This window comes from Protopterus annectens, chromosome 16.part0 (assembly GCF_019279795.1).
Source record: "Protopterus annectens isolate FY-2018-M chromosome 16.part0, PAN1.0, whole genome shotgun sequence".
NCBI classification, from domain to species: Eukaryota; Metazoa; Chordata; order Ceratodontiformes; family Protopteridae; genus Protopterus; species Protopterus annectens.
This window is the reverse complement of record NC_056750.1, coordinates 280253856-280279674: the sequence shown is the minus strand read 5'-3', so window position 1 is coordinate 280279674 and position 25819 is coordinate 280253856. Positions and strand designations below refer to the sequence as shown.

Genomic DNA, 25819 nt, shown 5'->3' with positions numbered 1-25819 from the left:
AGAATGTCTGTTACTTGCATTTTTTGTGCTGAACTAATTAATATGTGAGCAGATCATTATTCATCCATTCTCAGTGCCTTACATATCTCTTCAGTGTACATGTTGAAGAGCTTCATCCCCATGACCAACACTTGTGGCATTCTGATGCTTCCCTCCTTATGCGACAGTGTTCCATTTACCACCACCATTTTGTTCTTCCTTTTAGCCATTTTGTAACTCCATCAAGCAATTTTTTTCCTTCTACTTCTGGCCACCTAAGTAAAGCCATCAGCTCTGTCCTGCAGAGGCTTAACTGCATGCTGAAGTGTAGATAACACTGAGTAGGTTTCTTTTGTCCACTTACCTTGTTATTAATCATAAAAACTAAACTTGAGTAAAACAGCAATGACCTCGTGATTTCAAATCCATCCTAATTTGCGTTGCTTTACATTTGCTTAATGTTAGATGGGGACAATAAACCTGTCTGGCTTTCCATTTCGAGTGCCCCTTTTCCCACCCTTCCCCTTTACTTTTTTCCACTTGTCTACCATCTATTCTTTTAGTATATTCAAGGGTCCATAGCTCTCCTGGTTAAAAAAAAAACTTTTGGAGAGTCAGACAATACTCTTCTCCGTCCTCCTTATCCCTCTGAGCAAGCTGTCTTTCCTGTTCAGAATGATTCCCTTCACATCTCTGTGACATGGTCTTAGTGCTCCAGTATCATGACCCTGTATTTATTCTGGTCTAGGGTGAGAAGAGAGTCCATCTCTTAACATCTCTGGGATCTTTCTGTTGCCCTCTTTTAGGATTCTTTCCTGCAGCTTAAAGTAGTGCTTTCTTATATGGCCTCCAGAACTGCACACAGAAGTCATGTTGTGGTCTGACAACAAGGTCTTGTAGACTGGAAGCAGTACTCCTTTACTTCTGGAATCTTCTCTCTAAGGATTCACCCTGGTATTGTATTTGCTGCTGTCACTGTTGCCTCAGTCTGAACTTGGTGGTACAGTGTAAGCTTGGTGGTACAGTGTAAGCATAATCAGTGCCCTCACCTCCATTTACTACTCTGCTGCCAACAGCACCATTCCCCTCAGCTCATAGGCCACAACAACCCTGGTGTGAAGTTAAGTGTAGCACTTTGCTTTGGTTTTCATTGAACCTCAACTGTCATATTTCTGCCCACTTTCAGGCTTTCCAAAATTGCTAGAGTCATCTGTTGTCCTCTGCTAGTGCATCTGTCTGTGTGTTATTATCATTGAAGATGTTGGTCATGTCCTCTAATCCCTCAGATACATTTGAGACAAACATATTGTAGAACACTGGACCCAGAAGAGACCTCCGTAATACTTCATCATTCGCTTTCTAATTCCTGACATTGCTCATCTTGTCACAACTTTCTGTGGATTATCTACCTTTTAGTGATGCAAATATACAAGTCATCAGTCCTTATCCTAACCTCAGCCTTTCCAGATTTTCCTTTTAAATGTACATGTGGGGCAAAGTAAAATGCCTTGCAAAAGTCCAGGTAGGCTATGGCTGCCAGCAGTCCCCTGTCACGCTCACCTGTAACTTGGTCTTAAAAGTGTATCAGGTATGACTGATATCTCCTTCTGGCCATGAAACCATGTTGGTTGGTGTCCTGCAGATTATTCTGTAAATGTGCTACCAGCCTTTCCCCCTTGGAATTCTTGCCCTACTCTCTGTTGTTAAGCTAATAAGCTTATAATTCTCCAGATTTGTTCTGCTTCTCTCGTACAGTGGTTCTGCACTTGCTGTCTTCCAGTCCAGTGGCATTTCTGCAGTAATCATTGATCAGTGGAAGATCTCAATCAGAAGGTCTGCTGACCCACTGCCTAGATTTCTGAGAACTCTGGGAGGAGGCCATCTGGTCCTTGTGCTTTATCATCCCTCCTCCATAAAGGCAGCCATCTTCCTGTGTATCTCTTCCTTCTCTATCCTTGTGTCTGTCCACTGATCTCTCTAATGTGCCTCGAGTGGCATTTTAGGTTATTTGTCAAGGTAACCCACTGATGTCCAGCCTTCAAAAGCTCCAGCTTCCCTCCCTCTCTTCTTGTGACAGCTGATTAACCGAGTATATCCTGGGAGGGAAGACTTCTGCTGTCACAGGAAGTGTGTGTTCAGTCTTTTTTTGCCTTCCAGAGAAAAGTGTTTTGACTCTTCACAGGATCCAATGCTGAGCATCTGGGAAGCCTCCTTACTCTCATTTTTTTCATTAGATTTATTATTCTCTTTCTATTTTTGTTTATTTTAAAATATTTATTTTAACATTTTATGTCCACCAGAGTTTACAGTAATTCCTGTGGCAGTAGCAGTGTTTATGCAGCTTCTGTCTTTGTCAGATGCTTGTTTTTACTGTTTCTGAGGAAACTTTCAGTATTTCTCTCAGAGGTTCAGTGCATATGTGTGCTGTTGAACACTAGGGGCTGTATTGGGCAGTCAGACCTTAAATTAATCATGCCTATCTTTGCTGCTGTTACTCTGCCTTTCATCTTGTGTTAGGGCAGTACTGCAGAACTTGGATGTTTCATCATTTATACGTTATTTACTGTATTCATGGCTCTGCTCTGTCAATTTTTAACATTGGATTACAGTAGTACCATGAATTACGTTATTTGAATGTACGGTGAAGATTTTACTCTCTGACAAGAAAATGCAGTTTAAATTGGTATTAAATGTCATTACATGGCAGTTTAATGTGGTTAAAGTGTGTGGAGTTAATTTTTACACTTGTTTGGCACATCGGTTGATTTGGTATTTGGACATTGCATACTGGAAATTCTTTAACTTCTTTCAGTTATAAAAGAATTCTGAGCACATTTCAAACGGCTTTTTTGTGATAATAAGACATTTTGGTAGAGTTCACTTGTATGCGGGCCATAATTTATTTCTAGAAACTTTAAGTGCTTATTGTGATAATATTAGATTAGAATCAGTGAGGCCACCTCCACAAAGAGGTTAGTCACCAGGGGACTTCCCAGGGCTGTGTGCTAGGCCCACTCCTTTTTGGCATCTAGTTCTTGGATGTCAGAGCCAATGTCAAAGGCCTCTGGCTAACCAAGTTCGCAGATGATTGCAAACTGGGAGCAGTCATTAAATTCCCCCAAGATGAGAACACCCTTCAGGATGGTAAAACACAGACAAATACTTGGTGCCAAAGCCATGGCTTAAAACTCAATACCAAGAAATGCATTATAGTATCTCTTGGGAAGTTGGCCACCCTGTTGCAACTGTCATCCATAAAACACCTCAAAAAGTTGATTTCAGTCAGGGATCTAGGAACTCATGTAGATACTAACCTAGCCTTCGACATGCATGTGTCCAAGTTGGTAAGAAATTCATTAAGTGTTGCTCAGCTTAAAAGCAAGGGCATGGCGTCTAGGTCCAGAAAGGTCATCATACCACTGTACTTGGCCCTCATCAGATCCATCATAGAGTACAATGCCCCTTTTAGCAGGCACCTGACCAGACAGTGCAGCAGCTGAAATGTCCACAAAGGTTCCTTACAAAAATAATACAGGGAGTAAACCCAATGTCTTGCACTGATCACCTCAAAGCCCTGCCTCTCTACTCTGTATCATACAGACTTCTAAGAGGTGATCTTTGCCTGGCATACAAGGTATTCCTGGACCCTGTTTTGATGAACTTTTTTCACATCCGCAAAACAAACAGCATCAGAACTACTAGATCAAAAGACTTAAATTCTGCATGCAACCTAAATAGGACATGTTGGAGAGATGGGTATATTTCTTTGGAACAGGGTCTACATACATGTGAAGCCACGTTCTTTCCCTAACCTTATTTAAGCTCAACTTGGACCACCTATGGCTCTGATGAACAGAGGCAGTCTAATCACTCTTTATATAAATCCATTCAGTGGGGTCACGTTTGGGTTGCAGGGCCAGGCTTATAAGGCCCCAAGTGGTTGTTAGCCTAGTATACACCTATAAAATGGCAGGAGGATAATTCTTTGAAACCAAATGAGGAGATCCTTTCTGGAAAAGAATCAAACCCCTGCAAGGAATGACTATGCCAAGTCACAAAGCATCCCTATCACCCCACCCTCCTTTTCCTCCTTCTCCCAGGCTCCCTCACAGCTTGACTGCAGGTAGTCTCAGACATTTTGATACTGTGAATAATTCTGATTAGAATAAACTTGGCAGTGGATAAAAAATCTTATCCCGTTCAGTGGAATTTCCCCATGCTCATCAGACCAGACAGAGCATTTTCCTCCACTGCTCTATCACATGGTAGAAACATGGGTCGTAGAACTAGTACACAAAGGCAAAGGGTTTTACTCTAGAATCTTTTTCATACCAAAGAAGGAGCACTGCTGGTGACCTGTCCTAGATTTGTACTTTCTAAACACCTTTTGTAACTGTTCTGAAATTCAAAATGTTCACCTTACAGTCAGTCCTGTCATTGCTTCCAGACCACTGTTTCATGATGACTCCATATCTCAAGGATGCTTATTGTATTCCTGTTCTTCCCAGTTTCAGGAAATATTTGAGATTTGCTGTGAGTGGCTTACATTATCAGTTTTCTGCAGTACCTTTATCACACAAGCAAAGTTAGTTCTCCCTTTTAATAGAATTTGCCAAGGGCAATTAAAGTTTCCTAACCAACTAGATCTGCTCACCCAGCTTCAGGGAAGAATGGTACATCCCAGCTTAGAGCAGTTGCAGCTGACAGTGTAGATGATTCTGTTTTGATACCTTTTAGGCACTTATTCCATCAGTATGTGCAGCAGGTATTTAAGGAGGCAAGAAAACCCTGTAACTAAAAAATCTTGTGTTTACAAGTGGAAGAGTATTTTTAGGTGGTGCCTAGCCAATATCAGAGTTTAAAGGGTTGGGACCCTCTGGTTTTGAAATATATGTGTGAGAGTTACTTAGGGATATTTTGTCATATACGCCCGAGTGCATCTTATGGCTGTATCAGCTTGTCTTCCCATGGATCCTCCTCTTTTTATCTCTCTCTCTCTCTTTTTTTTTTTTTTTTTTTTTTTGTGGTCAAGCAGTTTATGAAAGGAGTATCGTGTGTGAGAACAACTTAAAAACAAAATTCTCTTCCCTGGAACTTCAGCTTTGTTCTTGAAAAATTGACCTTGCCTCCTTTTGAACCTGCATGTCAAGCTGGTTTACTTTTCATTACTTGAAAGACTGTTTTACTGATTGCTCTGATATCTGCAGTAGGCGTCTCTAAGATGCAAACAGTCGTTGTGGGCAACACTATCTGATTTTTCACAACGATAGGGATGCGTTGCAAACTAATCCATCATTCAAGCCTAAAATTGCTTCTGAATTTACCTAGAATTAAGACAGAGTTCTATCCTGAGCCAAAAAAACAAGGGAGAAAACATTCTTCATACCTTGGATGCATACAGGCAGCTCAGGCACTACCTTGACAGAACAAAGCCCTTTAGGAATACTGAATAGCTGTTTGTCCCCTATATAGGGGTTAAGACAAGTTAACCTGTCTCTAAGCAAACGTGCATGATGGTTGTCCTCTGCTACAGTTTTCTGTTACTCCCGCCATGGTAAATCTCTTCCTGGCAATTAAAGTTTCCTAATCAGGTAGGAAGGTTAAGGTTCACTCGACTAGGGTGTTATTCGCATCTATGGAATATTGGACAGGGGTGTACTCTATAAGCACTCTAGAGTCAGAAACCTGGTTCTCTGTTCATACTTTCACAAAACACTGCAAACTGGGTTCCTTTTCAAGGCCCAGAGCAGGCTTTGCTATGACCATTCTTCATGGATTCCTAGATTCTTATCATTTCACCTCCCAGGTAGGGTAAGCTTTGGGAATCTACCCAAAATGCCACTAAGGCAGTGAGAGTGAACATAGTACAGTTGCGTAAGTCCTACTTACTTGTAGCAGTAGATGTGTGAATTCTTTACTGCCTCAGTGGCAGTACCCATCCACCAGATTGTGCATAGCTGGGGGTAGGCTTCAACCTCTTTTGACTCTGTTGTTGGATTTGGTTTTTATATGTTATTGGCTGCATATTTACTCTTGCTGGATGATCCTGGCTTAGGTAGTTTCCATTCTCTCTGTGTGGAAACAAACAAGCCTGAGCACTCACTTCCTCTGGCAGCTGAAGGCTTCACTCTGAGGATATGCTCAGTCAAACAGCTGTCAGAGGAGGAGAGATTGAGGGGAATCTGAGCTTTTGAAAGCTGGCCAGTACTGAGTTACTTTGGCGGATAACCAAAAATGGCAGTAAGGCAGTGAAGCATTGAGGAATTTGAACATCTGCTGATCTGCTGTTGTCCTTTTCATCTGTTCTTCAGCTGATGGGTTTCTAATCCAACATCATTTCAGTCCTTGGCCACTCTGATAGACGTTAGGCTCTGTAGCTCGAGCTTCTCCCCTTACCCTTAATCCTTCATTTGTCCTAGTTACCCAGACCTCGTTTGCTGCCTTTTATTGATAAGAAGTGGCCACAGCTAGCCCGAGTGTGGGATAGTGAGATAAATGAGATTTTATAGCTTCCTTATTCACTTCATTATTTTTTTTTCCCTTTTGTTTCCCTTCCTTATTCTCCTCTGCTAAAAAAAGTGTTTGTAAATAAATTTAGATAACTTCAGATAACTTTATTACCTTTGAATTAAGTAGCTCCTAACTCTGTTACATTTGAATCAAGTAGTTTTTTCCATTGTACTTTCTGTCTTTGTTACCCCCTTGGTATCTCTCCCTTACCATTGTTTATAGTCCTTTCCTTTTTGTAGGTATCTAGAGATGTCTGATATCCCTACTGGATTTAAAAAGTGTAACACTTGATGGCACAAAATCCCCAATTCCGACAGCCATTTGGACTGTCTCTATTGTCTTGGCCCAGCTCACCGTATTACGGATTGTGACATTTGTGCTAGTTTTAATAACCGGGCCATGGTTGAGAGAAAGAACAAACTAATTTTAAAAGGACTTCTTCCATCTTCTACATCTGGAACCCCATCCTCCAAGAAATCTTCAGGAGAGGCTCAAGACAAACCTAAGGATTCATGGAAGCACTCCTGTGACTTCAGGTACCACTCCACCTGGGAAGATTTCTAACATGTCGGATCTTGCCACCTCCACATCTTTGATCCTATCAAAGTCAAAGACTTTGAATCCATCCTCCTATTCGGATCCAACCCGTTCTAAGTCAGTCACCTTGGTTGCTTGTTAGGTTCTGACTGGAATTACTAACTTTGAGATTATATCCTCCCTTTCTGCGGGAGATGTTTGTGTTTCCCATCCACTTGCCACTTCATCCTCCCTCAGGTCACCTACGAACTTATCAGAAGCTGATGTGGATAGGATGATGCGAATGTTTTCAGAACCCAGAGTTGGGTGTTGTTCTTTCTCCATCTCCCATTGGAAACGTGAGCCTTTCTAATAAACAGCCCCAACCTTTGACTCCTACTCCGATCTGTCCAGGGGTTTTGGAAATTTTGGACACAAGACATCCAAAGTATGTCTGTGTTAGATCAGAAGACTTGGCCCTCTTTGACTCCAGATGGGTCCGACCCGTCCAGGATAAAGTACTATGTTCTTGGAGTTATCTTTTGCCCTTGCAGCTTCGGCATTGGACAGCTCGGCCCCAACTTCTGCTTTGAAACTGGAATTGGAAGGGATTGAGTTTCATCCTTTACAGGCTTCTTCGGATTCAGTGAGCTCCAGGCTTGGCCCCCTGCAGCTTTGGCTTTCAAAGTAATGGAGAGAGATTTCCCTGCTTCTAGGGAAGAGACATCCTTGCCTCCCTCGGGTCCACCCCATACTCGACTGTCTTATGTGGAAGCTGCCTCTTTTCATACTGTCTTTTGGGACATCCGGTCTGGTCAAGATCCGAGGCTGTCCTCTTTCAGGAGTCAGTGGGCATTTCCACATCCTCTCTGAAGCCTCTAACTGATGAGCCCCCTCAGAAATGGATGCGTAAGAGGAGACACCTAGACTTTTTCACAAGACTCTTTAATCAAAGACACTGACTTTGATGAAGAGGAAGGGTCCCTCAGATCATCCCTTGAGGATGTCTTATTCACTGAAATACTCAAACTTCTGAGACAGAAAGGTGTTTGGTCCTCTGAACCCCCTTCCTAAGACGAATCAGTGTTTCTTGAAGCTTTTGGAATCTACTCAGCTACAACTTGGGTAGTCCCCCTAGTGGATGAGATGGCAGACCTTACCTCCTGCTGGGCCTGGAAGGCTCCGGATGTCGTGGAGCCCATTCCCAAATGCCCTGACAGATACTTCGTAGCACTTAAGGATAAGGCTCACTGGGGCAAGCGTCCCCCTGTGGATGCTGTGGTGGTTGCAGCAGCCACTAGGAAAGAACATGCTGAACAGAATTCTTCTGTCCCTCCCCTTAATAGGGAATCTAGGGCTTTGGACAGATACGGAAAGTGTACCAATGCTTCAGCAGCCTTTGCCTTTAGGCCTCTGAATTATCTGGCACACGTGACAAGATTTCAGAGGGAATTGATCAAACAGTTTCCAATGGCCTCTCAGGGTCCATGTTTGCAGAGTTAGAAAAGGCAGTTTCTTTGCAACTGGCCAGCCCTGAGTCTCTGTCCACTGCTTCCATGAGATTTATTTTTCATGCCTCAGAGGGAGCAGCTAGATCATCAGTTTTAGGAATAACCATCAGGAGGCACTTCTGGATGTGCCATTGTGATTTTGCAGAACCCTTCAAGACTTTGTTCTTCAAATCCCCCTTTGATGGATCTACCTAGTTTGGCCCCAAGGTAAGAGAGACTCCCTCCTGAAGTGAACAAAACAGGAAGACTTTGTCTGCCACTGAAATCCGTTTTTCTACCCCTCAAAGGACCTCCTCCTGAAATCAAAGAGGTGGCAAAAAATTGTGGTTCAGAAAAACATAAGGTTTTTCCCAGGAATCCTATGGAGATGGATCCCCTTACAGCAGTGGGAGAAATTCTAATGGAAGATGTCATCCCCGTGGCAGAGATGGGCCTTAACATCAGACCTTCAAAGGACCCTTCTCCAAGAAGCCTTTTCAGTGTCCCTGAGGGGTTACCCAACTGCTGCACTCTGGAGACAGTTGGGGGGCATTTATCTCCACACCCAGAAGCCTGGATAGCCATTACCAAAGATACTTGGGTGTGGCATGTAATATCCAGACATTATTACATATACCTTTTCCTTCTACCCCCAATGCAACAAAAGAATTCCCAACATTCCACCCAGTCAGAAGAAACCAGCAGCCATAGAAATAGAAAAGCTGCTGAGGAAAGAGTCATCCAGATGGTCTCCCCAGACCAACAAAGATCCCGAACTTACTCAAGATTCTTTTTAGTGCCAAAGAAGACAGGGGACCTCAAACCAATTTTGGATCTCAGCAGTCTGAATCACTTCATAAAGCATTTGAAGTTCCAGATGGTCACGGTTTAGTCTATCCTACCACTGTTGAGGAAGGATGATCGAATGTGTTCCAGAGGTGTCCATGATGCGTACCATCATATCAAGATACACAGATACTCCAAGAGATATCTACACTTCAGGTTGGGAGCCAGTCACTACCAGTTCAGAGCACTGCCCTTTGATCTCACCACACACCCCAGGGTGTTCACCAAATGTATGGCAGTGATTGTGGCTCAGCTGTGACTGCAGTGATTCTGAGTATTTCCATATCTACATGACTGGCTCCTGTCTGCTTTCACCAAACCTCTACTCAGTCAAGATAGGGACTGCTTGCTCCACCCATCTTTCCAACTAGGTACTCCTATAACTGTAACAAATCTCACCTCTGCTTGATGCAGTCCCTGGAGTTCATTGGTGCCTGTCTAGATAACCAAACACAAATTGAATCTTTACCACAGACAGGAGTAGACACTTTATGAAAACAAGCATTACACATTCTTTCTCCTCATTCTCCCCCAAGCCAAATTAATTTTACAACTGGTAGAGTCAATAGCAGCATTGATAGTACTAATACCTTTGGCTCACTTTCACATGAGAGTGTTACAGTGGACTCTAGCGGTACAGTGGTTAATCAGACACCATCCACTGACTGCACTCATTCATATCACGAACATCTGCAGGCATCACATAGCATGTCGGTAGACTCTTACAAGAAGTTTTTCGAGGCCACCCTTTTACACTATCTGCACCCAAGGCCACAGTGACTAAGGATGTCTCCCAGCTGTGAAGGCATCCGTAGTCACTGTGGCCTTGGGTGTGGAAGCCTCCCAACTAGGGTGGGTGGTACATTATTTGGGAAGGATAGTCCAAGGCACATGGTCCCAGACAGTGGCCAGTTTTCACATCAACATCCTAGAAATGAGAGCAGTCCTATTAATGTTGCAGGAGTTTCAAGGTGCTGTCTCTTTATAAGTGAATACTCTTCAGACAGACAACATGTCTGTGGTCTAATGCATCAACAAACAGGGTAAACCAATCCTACCCACTATGTCGGCAAGCTATGAGAGTTTGGCAATGGGTGATATCTTCTGACTGCTTTCTATTGGCAATGCATATTCCAGGGAAAACTAGTGTGCTAGTAGACAAACTGAGCAGGTCCATCTTACTTCCTCACAGGTGGTCTGTCAGTCAGTCAGGGGGGAAAGTGATATTTCACAGATGGGGTCAACCATGTTGCGACCTCTTTGTTTCTCCCCTCTGTACCAAGTGCAGTGGGTACTTTGCCCTGATCCTCGCAGAAGGGGAGTTAATGAGACACACTCTAGTTCATATTCATCTTCTGGTCTCCTGTTTTCCATCTCTGCAACTCCTCTCATCCCTGAGTTTATTCAGAAAGCATTACAGGGGAAGAGCAGGGTTATCCTCATTGCCTCATTCTGGCCTCGCCAGTTGTGGTTCTTTTTCCTGTGATCTAACCTAGTTCACTCTCCCTGGGTGCTGATTCCTATTCAGGACCTCCTGTCTCACCTGTCCGGCTGTCTTCTCCCAGATATGCAATCTCTCAAGCTGACCGCATGAGAGATTACATGTCTGGGCGAGGCAAGGCATGCAGTTTTTCAAGCTGACTGCATGGTTTCTGCATTTCCAGTAAAAGCTAGAAACTCCAGGCTTTCTTCCCTTGTTCACCACATTCTTATGTCATCCCAGAAAGACTTTACCAGGAAGATTTACAAGAATAAGTGGAAAGGTTTTCTGTTTGGACCCATCAGAGACGTCTAGATCCATTTTCAGCAATGATTCCAACCATTTTTGATTTCCTGGCATCCATTTGTAATAAATGGGCTAGTTAATCAACAGTTAAGGTATAACTAGCTGCAATATCAAACTTTCATTTACACAAAAATAATTCTTCCCTAGCTTCCTTGAAATTGTGCAAAACATTTCTTAAAGGCACTTTGCTGCTTTGGCCTTCTATTAAGGACCTTATCCTCCTTGGAACCTTACACTTATCCTTCAAGCCTTGACTCAGCCCCCCTTCGAGCCTGCAGCCAGAGCAGAATTAAAGTATTTATCCTGGAAAACACCTTTCTTGGTTGCAATTACATCGGCTAGACAGATGTCAGAGCACCATGCTTTTTCTTCTCAGCCACCTTATCTAATTTTTCATAAGGTCAGAGTATTTTTTTAGACTAACTCTTTCTTCCTGACTAAAGTGGTGTCAGAAGCTATTCTTAACCAGGCTGTTAACCTACCAGTTTTCTTCCCAAAATTTTCTAACAAAGGTAAATGTATGCTCCATTTATTAGATGTGTATAGACAACTCAAATTTTACATTCACAGAACTAAAGAAAAAGAAAGTCAGAACAACTGTTTGTTTCCTTTTCCAAAGCTAAATTGGGTAAAGCAGTGGCAAAGGTAACCTTAGCCAGATGGCTCATTAATTGCATTGTCTTTGTTTACAAGAGTAAAGGACTATCATAACACAAACATCCTAAAGCCCATCTGCTTTTTGCACCAAAGCATCCATAGATGACATTTGTGTACCTGCTTACATGGTCCAGTGCTCATATCTTTATAGCTCATTAGAAGTTGGATGTCTTGTTTAGGAAAAGGGCAGCTTTTGGCTGTGCTGTACTGGGGAATATCCTTCCTTGAGGAGCACCCAAGACCACCCTAGCTGGGGACTCTCTCCCATCAGTTGAGGAATGGACAAAAAAGACAACAGATGTTATAGTTATATACTCACTATAACTATGCATCTGTGTTACTTGTTTTCATCCTTCTTCAACGTCTCACTCTTCAGTCCCCCGTTCTTTTTCTGGTCTGTCAGTGTGCCCTTAGGGATATTTATTAATGGTCTTGCTATGTGGGCTCTAGAAATCTCTTCTCTGTTTTCTTCACCCTTTCTACTCTTTAGTTAATACTTTTCCCCCTTTTACCTCAAAGATTGTTGAGTAGTTTATACTACTTTCTAATACTGTGGTTAACTTAATAGAGGGCAAAGTTGATCTGAAGTAAATGAGGAGAAGAGAGTGACTGTGGTTAAGGGGAGGAGCTCGAGTTACAGATCCTAAAGTCTATCAGAGTGGCCAAGGACAGATCCAAGACCCATCAGTTGTGGAAAGATGAAAACAGACAACACAGATGCAGAGTTACGGTGAGTATATAGCCATAATTTACAATTAAGTCAGTGTTACTCAAGTATACTTTCTGTCCTGCCCTCCCCACTGGCATAGTACTTATCACTTGCTTTCCTTTGTGAAGATTAAAGTGATTTTTCTCAGTAATTTGTGATTTTCCTCCCGTCTTTTCTGTGCCTGGACAATTCTGTCCCTCCCTTTTTTTCTGTTATGTGCCAAAGAAGACTTTGCTGCTGCTTTTTTTTTGGTCCATTTTGCTTACTCCTTTTCAGCTTTAGCCTTTGCTGCTCTTGCCATCTTTGTTGCATTTGTTTTCTAACTGCTTGACTTATATCCTGCAGTTTCTCTTCCAGTAATGTCCAGTGTTCTACATCTGCTTATTGCATCCCTAAAGCTCGAGGGGTACATGCATACATACAAATATTTCAAGCACGGGCATTAATGCTTTTCTAGCTTGCCAATATACCAAAACACTTGGTCCCATAGTAAGTATACAGGCTGTTCTTAAAAATGTCTAAACTATTACTTGCTTTAATGTAATTTGGTAGTCTGTTCCATGCATCAGCTACTCTGTCAGAGAACCAATTAGTACACTTCTTATTCCTACAGAATCTCCTACATAGGTTATCTGACGATTCTCTAGTACTTTTTGTTAACCTCAAACTTTCCCAGAGGTAGTTGTCACTAAATGCCCTATATACCTGAATAAGAGCACCTCTCAGATATCTGTAAGACATTGTACAAGTTTAAGATATTTTACTCTTTCGTAATAACTTAAATTTTCACATCCATGGATAGCCTTGGTATATTTCTGTTGTACTCTTTCCAGTTTACCCGTGCTTCATTGCTTTTGATTTCCTAGATTTTGTACATTTTTTATACAACCTATAGCTCTATAACTATCATTAACCAATTGGTTGATATGATTAGAAAAACTCATAACTGAATCTACCCATATACCCAGGTCCTTAAATGAGTCTGCAGTTTCAGTCACTGTGTGCTGTATTAAATATTCACCTTTCAATTTATACCTACCAGATCTCATATGCTTAGTTTTTGATACATTTATCAGCATATTATTCTGCTGTGCCCAAATGATCAAGTTATTTTCCAGACATGCCTTGTCTGTAAAACATGTAATCAGTTTACCCAATTACAGGTCAGTCTGCATATAGACTGTAGAACACCTCAGATGAAAAAGTTAGGTCTGAAAGATACAATCTAAACAAGCAGGGGCCTAGGACAGAGCCCTGTGGGACACCCTAACTGTAACTAAGGATTTTGCCTTTCCAGTTGCTGTATGATACTTGCCATGTCCTATTTGTAAGCCATGGAGCTATCCATCTTATCAAGAGCACATCAATACCTAGTTGTACTAATTTATTGAACAGTGTTGTGTATGACCCTGTCAAATGCTGAAGTTAAATCTATGTAAATTACATCACAGCACAATTTTCCATTCATAGCTGTTATTATATTGTTATAGAACACCATGTTACAGGTGGTAATAGATCTGTTTTCAACATATGCATGCTGATATATGGTTTCAAGTTCAAGAGAGGTGGGGGTGGGGCACTGTTATTGCATGAACTTGACTATCTGAATTCTTGGAAATCATACACTTGAGCTTGTGGCAGTATCAGCAAATGTGACAAAAATAACACTTTTGCAGATTCCTTATCCTCTAAGATGTGAATCTGGGAGAAGATGCTGTTTCATTATTTCTCTGGGACACTGCCTACTAATGAGTCACATGTGAGCAGTGACAGCAGATATGTACTTGTGGGGGTGGGGGTATGGGGGGGTGAGGGCGAGTCTGCATGTGCGTGTGCGCGCGCGTGTGTGTGTGTGTGTGTGTGTGTGTGTGTGTGTGTGTGTGTGTGTGTGCATATGCATGCGTGTCTATGTATTTCAAGCAGCAGTGACATTGAGCAACTGCCACCTTGAACTGGCATGCTTAAAGCAGCTGTAGTATGGGCTTAGGTGTCTATGCAACTGACTGTAAGCCCTTTCTCGCAATATCTTTCCTTGTACTTTAGCGGTACTTTACGGTAGCCGTTTGAAATGTTGGGACCTGCTAGAGCAAGTCCCCAAATGCAGAGACTGTTTGAAAGATTGGAAATATATATATTAAGAGAGATGCCATTTCTTGAAATATTCCCTTTTCTCCGAGGTGTGGTGATCTAGGAGTTGGTATCTATAAATTTGACCCTCCCACAAAAAAAAGTCTGAAGGAGAAGAGTGATTTTCGAGATTTGCTCTTCTCTGGGTTTTCTGCCTTTTTTTCAAGCTTTTTGGCACTCGACATTTCAAAAACCGACATTTCAATTGGGAGCCATTAGTTTTCCTGCATCTGAGATTGCATAAACTGGGCTCCAGTTTTCTGGCTGCCTCTCATTTCCCCAAGTTGTGGAAAGGCACTGCTATGGCTCTTTGGTAGTCTCTGCAAATCTCTTGTTTGGTTAGTGGCCTGTTGAACAGTTTTGTTATTGTTTTTGACAATAATGCCCACATTTTTGTGAATGTTGTTGGAGGATTATGTAGGATTTCTCTGCTTTATTCTTGATACCATTTGAAATGTCAGGACATGGTAGAGTCTCAAAACATGGAGAATGAATGGCCAATAAAACAGATTTTATATCAGCTGTTCTTTCTCTGAATATTCCATTTTCTCAGAGGCATAGTGGTTTTGGAGTAAGTATATACAAGTTCAGGAGTGCAGGTGGGCTTGCCCCCCTCCCCACGTTAGGGGGTGCTGGTGGGCTTGCCCCTATACAGAAAAGAAGTTTAAAGGAAAAGCAAGATGTTAGAGATTCTCTCCTTTCTCCTGCAGTTTTGTCCCCACCCCCCATGTCTACACTTGGCATTCAGAGCACTGACACTTTAGCAGGGAGCAGAGTCCCTTTTTCATTCAAACAATGACAAGTAAATCATTTCACATTGTTGTCTTTTCTTCTTATCTAACTGTCTTCATACTGTTGATGGTTTCTTTCCCACTAAGTAATTATCCATCTGACTAGTCCGAAATCTTGTCTGGTACTGATCTCCTTAATAAAGTTGTAAGCAAAAGTGTATTACTGAAGATCACTGACTACATAAGTACAACAACATCAGCAGAAAGAGGATGAAGGTATTTCAGTGACTTAATTGCGACAAACTCTGTTCTTGAGGGTTCTCTGTACAATGATGCAGCGAAGAGTTTTAAGGGAGAGGTAAAAATGTTTAATTCAAGTAATTTTCATCGTAAAGGTATATTTCATTGAAAAGGTAAATGCGGTAAGAAACTGTGGTAATTTATTTCTGATTGTTTATGTAATACTGCTATCATATGCCTTTTTTTAACTAGATACATTTGCTTATAATAAATAGTCCTAGTCAAAAAGTGTCTCTTGAAGGTATAAGACTACCAAAGATGCTACACTTGGTAGTTTAGGACCTCTAAAGACAGCAGATCCACTTGCCTTTATACAGCATTTCATGCATTCATGCTGTCCAATGTAAAACTTGTCCTACGTGATATCGTATATGAATTGGAGCATGACATACCTTTTTTGTGCCTTCTGCTATGATTTTATGTTTAAAAAATTTGGTCCATTAGTCTGATGTTCTAGCAGAAATCATTGAGCATCAACTGAGCTAAAGACATTGGCACAGATTCTTCACTACAGCAGCTAGATGGTACCAGACACACAAACACACCTGCACACACACACACACACACACACACACACACACACACACACACACACACACACACAACAAAACACAGCTTTTTATTGCCATTGGATTAAACACTGTTGCCTGCTTCATTTTCTGCGTGTTAAAGATTTTATTGAACGAAGCCTGTTTTTCAGACAGTATTTCAAGTACTGCTCACCACATGCAGTGATTTCAAAATCAGAGGCAGGGAGAAATTGATTTTTAGAATGAGCATATATATCTAATCTTTACAGGAACGCTGGTTTTGGCGTGTACGTAATAGCCAGGTTATGGATGGATACCCAATGCCAATTGGTCACTTCTGGAGAGGACTTCCTGCAAGTATAAATGCTGCATATGAGAGAAAGGATGGAAAATTTGTATTCTTTAAAGGTATGACTAAAAATAAAAATACAGTTTGGATGAACTAACAGGAACCATTATTGTGCCATTAAAGTGAAAGTCTATTGCTTCCATGTTTTCATGTTCCACTATTGCTAACCTGTTTTCAGGAACTGTGGCGCCATTTTAACTGTGTGTGTGTGTGTGTGTGTGTCTGTGTGTGTGTCTGTGTGTGTGTCTGTGTGTGTGTCTGTGTGTGTGTCTGTGTGTGTGTGTGTGTGTGTGTGTGTGTGTGTGTGTGTGTGTGTGTGTGTGTGTGTGTTTGCATCCGTTAACTTAAATAGTGCTAAAATTAAGTTACATTCCATAAATTTGAATAAAAGTAACCCCCCCCACACACACACACACATGCACACACACACACACACACACACACACACACACACACACACACACACACACACACACACACACACACTCCTACTAAGTAAGCTCAAAAGGATGATGCATTTGTCTGTCAGGCATTGGGGGAGAAGGAGGTGTCTTGGTCAGTTTGAGGTAAGACCCCCCCTCCCCCCAGAGGTGTTCACCCCTCCAGAATACCCCATGGCTGAGCAACCTGTGGAGCTGCTGATCGCACACAGTTTCAGGAACCAGAAAACCACAGAAAAAATACCTGAGAATTACAGGCCAAAATTCCAGCAGGGGTAGAAGTTGAATACAGAATGTGCATAATACTGGACAGAGTAGAGAAACACAAATAGATGTAGCCACCTGAAGCTTACTGCACAGGGTTATGGGCTATTGGCTGTTCCATAATTGTTTTTTCTTCTTAAGATGTGACTCCTTCCAGAAATTCACTGTCACTACATTCATGTAGAAAAGTAGGGAAAAGTCTATAATTATCAACAGTTTATGCAACTTAGTCCAGTCCTAGTCATCTGTGTCTGGTTGATGTAAATGAAATACTGTGCAAGGTCAGGAAGCTGTAACTCATAACAGTGATAGACAGTAAAAGGGAGTGCCTAATATCTTATTCCTACCATTATGTTGTATTCATTTTTTGAATGACTTCTTAGAGCAGTAGGCTACAGATACAACAAAAGGGTTTGAGTGATGTATTTACTTTTGGAATGACTTGGGGGGGGGGGGGGGGCAGACTGACTGATGCACTGCTAAAATGTTTGGCTATTGAATGTATGCATGTTTAGAAAGTTTACAGTTTAGCAGGATTGCTGTTGGATTATGGAAGGCTAGTTTTCTGTACATTTTCATCCATTTTGAATCTTCTAATATATGTATATTTCAAACACCAGATTTAAGGCAGCTCTGTAGTGGATACTGACTTTCAGAAAGGTAATTTTGGTTACAATTTTGATTTGCATACATATTAGTATAGCTACTTGGGTGATTTTATTTTCTGAACATCGTTTACTAATTCTTAGTAGTCTTTCAGATGTAAAGATGTACACGAGTAAGGGATTTAGACCAATTCATAAATGCAATTGTAGTAACTTATAAATTAAGTTTTATATATAGGCTAAATGCAGATTAACCTCTTAAAGGGAATTTTGCACTTTTATTGTACATTTCTGTGCTACATATAAATGTTTTCACTGCTTGTTGAGGGTACATCATAAATTGACTGGGCTGTAGTTTTGGTGGGGGGAGGGGTATTGCAAACCTCTAGAGTTATACAATAGAATTTACTTGGATGAATGTTGCCTTGTAATTTTGACAGCTAAAGCTTGTTTTTGTAATGACTTGGAAAATCATTATGTTAAAGTGTAATAAAAGAATAACTGCAAAATAAGCAATCCTGCCAATTTTTTTAATTTTATACCACAACTGGAGATGGCATGTTTACTTTGTAAAGCCATTTTCCATACAAGATGATAAAAGTTTCAGCTTGACACATTGAAGATGCAACACCATAGAAGGGCTGTGTTGTACCATTGGAGGGAAAAGATAGAAAACCTTCTGCAGACCACCAAGGATGAGACTATTTAATCTTGTGATGTGACCTTCCTCTTGCAAGCTGATGAAAGTGGCTTCTTAAGTGTTTTGTCATGCTTGCTTGACTTACCTTTTGCACCACAATATGTGGTGCATAAAGAGCTGATTAGGGTCTTCATTCTAACTGTGAACATTTTCAATTCATGTCAAAAGGAAAAATAACTGAAGAAATCCTTTTCTCTGCACTGATGCCACTGAGAAGTTATGGTAGTCTTATCTTTAACCCGTTTGACATAATTTCAGGCAAAATGTGGGATGTGGCCATATACTTAAATGGACTCGTACTGTGCATACACAGACATGTGTCAGTCAAAGTCTATGGACCCATGCCTAACATGACATAATCACCTGAGGAAAACAGATTTATTCTGGCTATAGTTTCAGTAAAACATTTACAAAGCTTTTTACTGAAACAGTGGCCCAAATAAATGTGGGTAGAATGTGGGAAAATGCATCACAGCACTTCACTCATCAGATGTCTTGTTGCAGTGCTTCTTTGTGACAAAACACTAATTTGGGTAATTTTCAGTATATCCTATCCCTGAGATCAGCACTGTAGCCATTAATTTAGAGTGTTTATATGTGGAATGCAGAATGAGACAGAATCATCTTCCACTTTAGAGATATTATTTAAATAAATAGCTAAAGTATTTATTTATGCTTTAACTGGGTTAGTCCCACTATGCCCTGTTAATTTACATTTTTGAGGTATGGTCATAAATATGGTATGTATATTAAGGCACATATGTGCTAAACTGTTGATTTGTTTAAAAGTTATTTCCTGCATGTCCTCTTTGAGTTTTGCTTTTAATTAGTTGAAGTTACTATTTAAGCTCAAGTTACATTATACGATTATGTCATAATAGCGTATTGCTTTAAGTAAATTCTTGTTTTATAAGGTATTTGTTAAAAGTGGAGCTATGCTTTGCAAATCTGTTTTTCACTTTCTTCCAGGGTAGTAAATATAGCTTGTGGAGCTGTTGATGTCTGCAGCATGAAATTCCATCACTTGCACTAACAGTGTTTTCTGATTTCCAGGTGACAAGCACTGGGTATTCACAGAAGCATCATTGGAGCCTGGTTACCCCAAAAGCCTTCGAGAACTTGGCAGTGGCCTTCCTAAAGACAGGATTGATGCAGCTCTTTACTGGCTTCCAAATGGCAAAACATACTTCTTTAGAGCCAACAAGTAAACACCAATTTTGATTTTCATTTGAAATAAAATAACCTGTTTATAGACATTTCCAATAACAATGAAGTGCCCTATGTACTATTGCTATTTCTTTTCACCTCACACCAAGTTTCTGTTGGTCACCTACGGACAAAAAAGTGGATTTTTCTCATTATTAATTGTTATCAGGTTAGGTAAGGACTGAAGATAAAGTTCTGTAGTAGATAATGTTTAGAGAAAAGTACTGGTGATCTCAAGTTATAAAGGCAGAGTTGGGAATCATGGCTTCCCATCATGTGTTAATCTACTGGGTTCACGAAGTCAGACAGCATGGAATGACTTGTTGGAAGTGCTGCTTTTAGCAGTAGATTTTTTTTCGTGAAAAATTGGCCCTAGGCGTGAGTGTGTGTGTCTGTGCCTTCTAAGGAAGGTTGGGCGCTGGGCTGACAACTCGACACGGTATAAACTCCATTGCCGGTCATGAGCGGACAGGTAATCTGCTGTGGCGACCCCTAACTGGGAAAAAGCCGAAAGAAGACGAAAAAGCTTTAGACAAATACAGGTGATCTTGGCTGTAAGATAGCTTTTGCCAATAGTGGATCAACTTGTGAGACAATAATGTAAGTTTTATTCAGGATTGTGGGATAGAGAGGTACCGTGGAGCCTGTCCCAGCAATCAGCAGATATTGGACAAATCACCGGTCCTGTTTTTGGACACTGGTTCAAAGCAAAATGTACTCACTCACTGAGTACAGTTTCAAGTGTACCGATATCACCTTTAACAGTTCAGTGAGACTGTCACTCATGCACGCATGGACACGCGCGTACACACACACACTCACTCTCTCTTTCACTCCTTGGCATTTTAACTACAGTGTCATTTGTACCGGCATCACATTGTCTTACAAGTTGATCCAGTATTGGCAAAAGCTATCCTATAGCCAGTGATGTTGGTAGTTTTTTTTTACTGTTTTCCTTCTTGGATATGTCTCTTAATTTTAAAGGCTACTGCATATCTCATTTTGCAATTTTTTTTTAGTAAGACACTCTATCTTTGCTTGAGGAGACCCTTGCATTCTCCATTATAAATGGACATTTTATTAAATATCTTGCAGTTCAGATAAATCTACATGTATACTAATGTACTGGTAACCAGCAGCATACAGTAAATTCTTCACCTGTTGCTAGGATGGCTGTTGGTGTGTGTAGTGTTTCATAAAATGGATGTCTTGACACGTCAGCCTTCTGTAAGAGGAACTTTATTGTGGTGTTGTGTTGGACTGATATTAGGAGGTTCACTCAGAATGTAGTCTTCCAGGTTGCCATCCTTACCTTTCCTGTTTCATAATGCACCATAAGACCATGTCTGAGTTCTCTTCCACTGCAGAATGTGTTAAGGAAGAAATGGCACTAGGCCGTCTTTCATTTTTATATTGTGGTGTAGCTGAACTGCTTAAGCTCCAGTTTATTTCTGGTTTTTTTTTCCCCCATAGTATTTTCTTGTATTGCAATGGATTTTTCCATTTTTCACCTATTTTAAAAGTCTTTTCCTACCTTCCTTTTGAGCCCAAGTCTGTCTTTGTTCCGCTCATTGTGACTTCTAAGAGTGTGTGTGGCAGGAAAATGATGCCACTTGCTGACCAGAATGCTGACAGGCACAGCAAGTACCTTTAGTGTTTGAAGTTGTAGCATGGTACCTCCTACTGCTCATTATGTATCTCATTTAATGAGCATTGCATACAATAGATTTTAGTGAGCTTTCTGCTCTTTTTCTGCCTAAGGAGCAGCATTATCCCACTCCCTCTATTTCTGTAACTTGTTCCATTGCGAGTAAACAATGCCTGCTTCCAAGAAAGAGTAATTTGTTTCCAAAAAAAATCAGAGTTTACTTTGCGAGTCTTATCCAAGGGCTCTGGTAAACATGCTAAGCCTGCTGATCTTCAAGCATGCAGGTCTCTGATATGGCAATTGTGGAGTAATGCAGAGGAGCCCCCTGCTTTGAATGAGACCATTTCCATTAGCAGTGTGTTAAAACTTAAAGCTGAATTGTTTTTCTCTTAGATAAAACTCTGTAAAAGTATATTTAAGATCAAGTGTGACAAGTAGGCTGTGTGTGTTTATGACGTTTGATTTGTAGTTAATCTATCTTTTCTGTGTAAAAATTTGTCATGTATTCAGATACTTTTATTGTAAATGAATGTTATATAGCCTTATATTTTATGTTGGTGAAAGGTAAGGTTGTTTTTAAGTATTTTTTATGATTACTATATGTTTTAATGGGAATATTTTCTTTTAGAAACAGTTGTTTAAGAGTTAACTGGGATGAGTTTAATTGTCATGTGATGCTCTATGAGGTTTTAAACTGTGGGTTAATGACTTATGGTTGTTCTGATGAAGTTGGGCATTGACCTAACGAAAGCGCTCAACCATTTGAATAAAGTGGTTGCTTAAGTGTTCACCATTTTTTTTGTTTTTTCTTGATGTTCATCGTGTTACACTGCTGCAGTCATCACACTTGGGTTATCCTGTCGTCAGGCGGTCCCGCAGTCGGCCTGAATTCCAAAGTCTTGGTCCGGCGTCGGTTGCTGTCGCTTCTTCCCTGACGTCAGTGCGCCAGGGGTATATAAGAGGCATCCGACGCCATTTTCTTCAGTCTTTCTTGCCGCGCGGTGCCCGAAGCAGAAGCAGTTCGCAAGTGCCGGTCGGCCGACACCTGAGATTTTCAAATCGAATTTCAGTCCGAAGTCTTCAAAGCTAAGTACCCCATTGGGGAACCTTTTCTTGCCTCAGTCCGATGTCAGAAAAAGTTAACAATTGCATTTCTTGTGGGAAGCAAATACCTCATAAGGACTTTCATTCTTATTGTATACCTTGCCTAGGCCCAGACCACGACGTCACTGGTTGTCGGTTTTGTGCTAGGTTCAATAAGCAAACTATAAAGCGACGCTTTGATTTCGCATGACACTACTTCGGTAGGAAATTTAATTACACTATGCCATCGGAGCAACCGACTACCGGCGTGCATAAAAAACGCAAAGATAAAGACAGGCAGCCTAGATCCAAGCCAGACTCCGAGGCCTCGGCTGGGCTGGTCGCCGGTTCTCCGGTTTTCAGTGAGGTGCCTACGCAGCCCCTGCCGACCACAGAATTGGAACCCCAGACTGCGTCGGATTCTCAAGCAGAGAGTTCTAGGCCGACGCAGCCATTTTCTTTAGGTCCTACCGATGACATTGCAGAAGGAGAGGCCGGTGCTGTGGAAACACCTTCGGTTTCAGAAGGTGTCTTCAGACCGACTACTCTCACCATAAAATCTTATGCTAAGCTTAAGACTCCTCTAAAACCAGAAAAGACTGCACATCAGTCTCCAGTTCAAGGCCCCATGCCTAAGAAACAGATGCTTAAAATGGATGAAGATTTGATTTCTTTAATCAGGGCCCCCCCCCCCCCCCCCGACAAAAGGCCTAGACAAGAGGAGGATTATGCCTCCTCTGATCAAGTGTCTATTTCCTCAGGCTCCTCTGAGGAACAGGATTACTCCTTTCCCCCTTATGAAGATTCTGATGCTGAACATTCCATTCCCTCAGCTTCTCCCCCTGAACACTATTCCTTTGGGGAAACCTTACATACCATGAGGGAACATTTCCACTGGGAAGGCCAAGATTACTCCGACTCAAAGAAAAGGCTCCGAGAGTTTATTTTCCTCCCCCAGCACAGACCACTTGCTATCCCTCCAGTTTTAGACATTGTGGATGATGTTTACTTAGAATCTAGTCTAAATCCAGATTCTGTGCCTCCTGCTCCAGCCAAACCAGATAGATATTACAGAGTGCCTGACTCACACAAATTCCTTTACAAAAGCCCTGTTGCTGACCCAGAGACAATCTCCCGGGGTCCCAAAGGGGCTAAGGTTTCTATGGCTAAAAATCCTGTACCCTCTGAAAGGGACTCCAGAGCACTAGATAGGTGGAGGAAGAAGGTTTACACCTCAGCTACTTTAGCTATGAGAGCACTAAATTGTCAATTTCACATGCTTAAATACCAGCAATTCCTAATGTCTCAAATAAAACAAAAGAGCACGCACCCTCAACAGTCTGAATTCAAGGAAATGCAGGATCTGTTGCATGCAGCTGAACAGGTGAGCAAACATACTTTACAATGTGGATTTGATTCCTTGGAAGCTTCCTGTAGAGCAGCTGTTACTGGGTCTGTTATACGTAGGCATGCTTGGTTAAAGGAACATATTCTGCCTGATCATGTTAAAGCAAAGTTACTAGATGCACCCTTACAGCAGGATGTCTTATTTGGGGTTAAAGCAGAAGAGGTTTTAAAGAAAATGGAGGATAAGGCAAAATCTATGCAGACGGTGCTTCAGCAGAAATTGGCCAACAAAAAGTTGGTCCATTCCAGCTTCTGACAGACCACAGAGGGGTAAATACAGGCGCCCAAGGGGCAGAGGACAAGTACAAATCCCTTACAAACCTCACCAATAGGGCACTGCAACACAGAAGGGAGGAGAAGACAGGTCCCAAACTAGTAGAAGGCAAACACAATGGCTTAAACCTCAAACTGCCGAGCAAAACTCTCTTGGCAGCTCCCTTGGGAGGAAAATTAGCATTTTTTACAGACAACTGGCGCATCGTCACAAAGGACAAATGGGTCCTAGACATTATCTCACAAGGATACAGATTCCATTTCCACACCTTGCCAAGGATAAAAGGAATGCCAAACCTGCCACAAAATCAATGGGCAGAGGCACAAAAACAAATTACAGCTCTCATGGACATGAGAGCCATTCAACTGGTACCTACACAGGAGCAAGACCAAGGATTTTATTCAAGGCTCTTTCTAGTCCCCAGAAAGGACAATGCTTGGAGACCCATTCTGGACCTTTCAATTCTAAACACCTTCTTGCAAGTACCCAAATTCAAGATGCTAACACTACAGCAGCTTCTTCCCATGTTAGGCAAGAAAGCTTGGCTAGTAACGTTGGACCTCAAGGAGGCATACCTGCATGTCCCTATCAGACAAAATTGCAGAAGATACCTCCGTTTCATTGCAGGTTCAACCCATTACCAATTCTCTGCACTGCCCTTTGGCTTATCTACTGCACCCAGGGTCTTCACAAAATGCCTGGCACCAGTAATTGCATACTGCAGACAAAGAGGAATTCAGATATACCCATACCTGGACAACTGCCTCATCCAAGCAGAAAGCAAGGACATTCTCTTACAACATCTGGCTTTTGTAAAACACCTTCTAAGTTGCCTAGGGTACACAGTAAACGAAAAGAAATCAAAACTAGTGCCCTCACAAAATATGACATTCCTGGGTGCCAACTTGAATACAACGGCCCAGATGGCTTATCTGACGCCAGACAAACAACTACAACTAACTCAATACTTCAAAACAATGGCAACAAAGACCCAACTCCCTGCAAGAAAAATTCTGCAGGCCTTGGGTTTCATGGCATCTTGCATACTACTAATACCATTTGCAAAACTGCATATGAGGAAATTACAATGGTACCTAAAAAGCGTATGGACTCAACACAGCCACAGCTTGGAAACAATGATACCTCTCATTCCCTGCCTTCAACAGGAGTTTCTATGGTGGTCACAGGCATGTCACCTCAACAAGGGTCAGCCTTTCACCTTACCCCCAGCCAGGCAAACTGTGACAACAGATGCATCGGACTATGCCTGGGGGGCACACATGGCAGGACAGTGCGTTCAAGGCATATGGACTGCAGATCAAAGGAATCTGCACATCAATCAAAAAGAAATGCTAGCTGTACAGAATGCCCTGACAGCCTTCAAGGACCTCTTACATCCAGGACAGCTTATAATAAGGACAGACAACACCACAGTAATGTGGTACATAAACAAAGAAGGGGGTACACACTCCTACCCTCTATGGAGGCAAGCAATTCAATTACAAGCTCAATTACTGCCAGGAAAAAAGAACACATTGGCAGACGACCTAAGCAGAAACATCATGGATCCCCACGAGTGGAAACTGGATCCACAAGTATTTGCAATGATAACTCAAAAATGCATACATAGACCTGTTTGCCAACCCCCAAAACTATCAGCTA

At 41.6% G+C, this 25819-nt stretch overlaps 1 protein-coding gene across 1 annotated transcript in view; it reads left to right on the top strand.

The window, feature by feature from the left end:
* MMP14 (matrix metallopeptidase 14) overlaps positions 1 to 25819 on the top strand; it is a 282841-nt gene that overhangs the window by 174012 nt on the left and 83010 nt on the right. Inside the window, exons 7-8 of the mRNA XM_044057971.1 lie at positions 16451 to 16589; positions 19593 to 19743. Of these exons, the coding sequence (XP_043913906.1) occupies positions 16451 to 16589; positions 19593 to 19743 (290 nt within the window). The remainder of the gene's footprint in view (positions 1 to 16450; positions 16590 to 19592; positions 19744 to 25819) is intronic.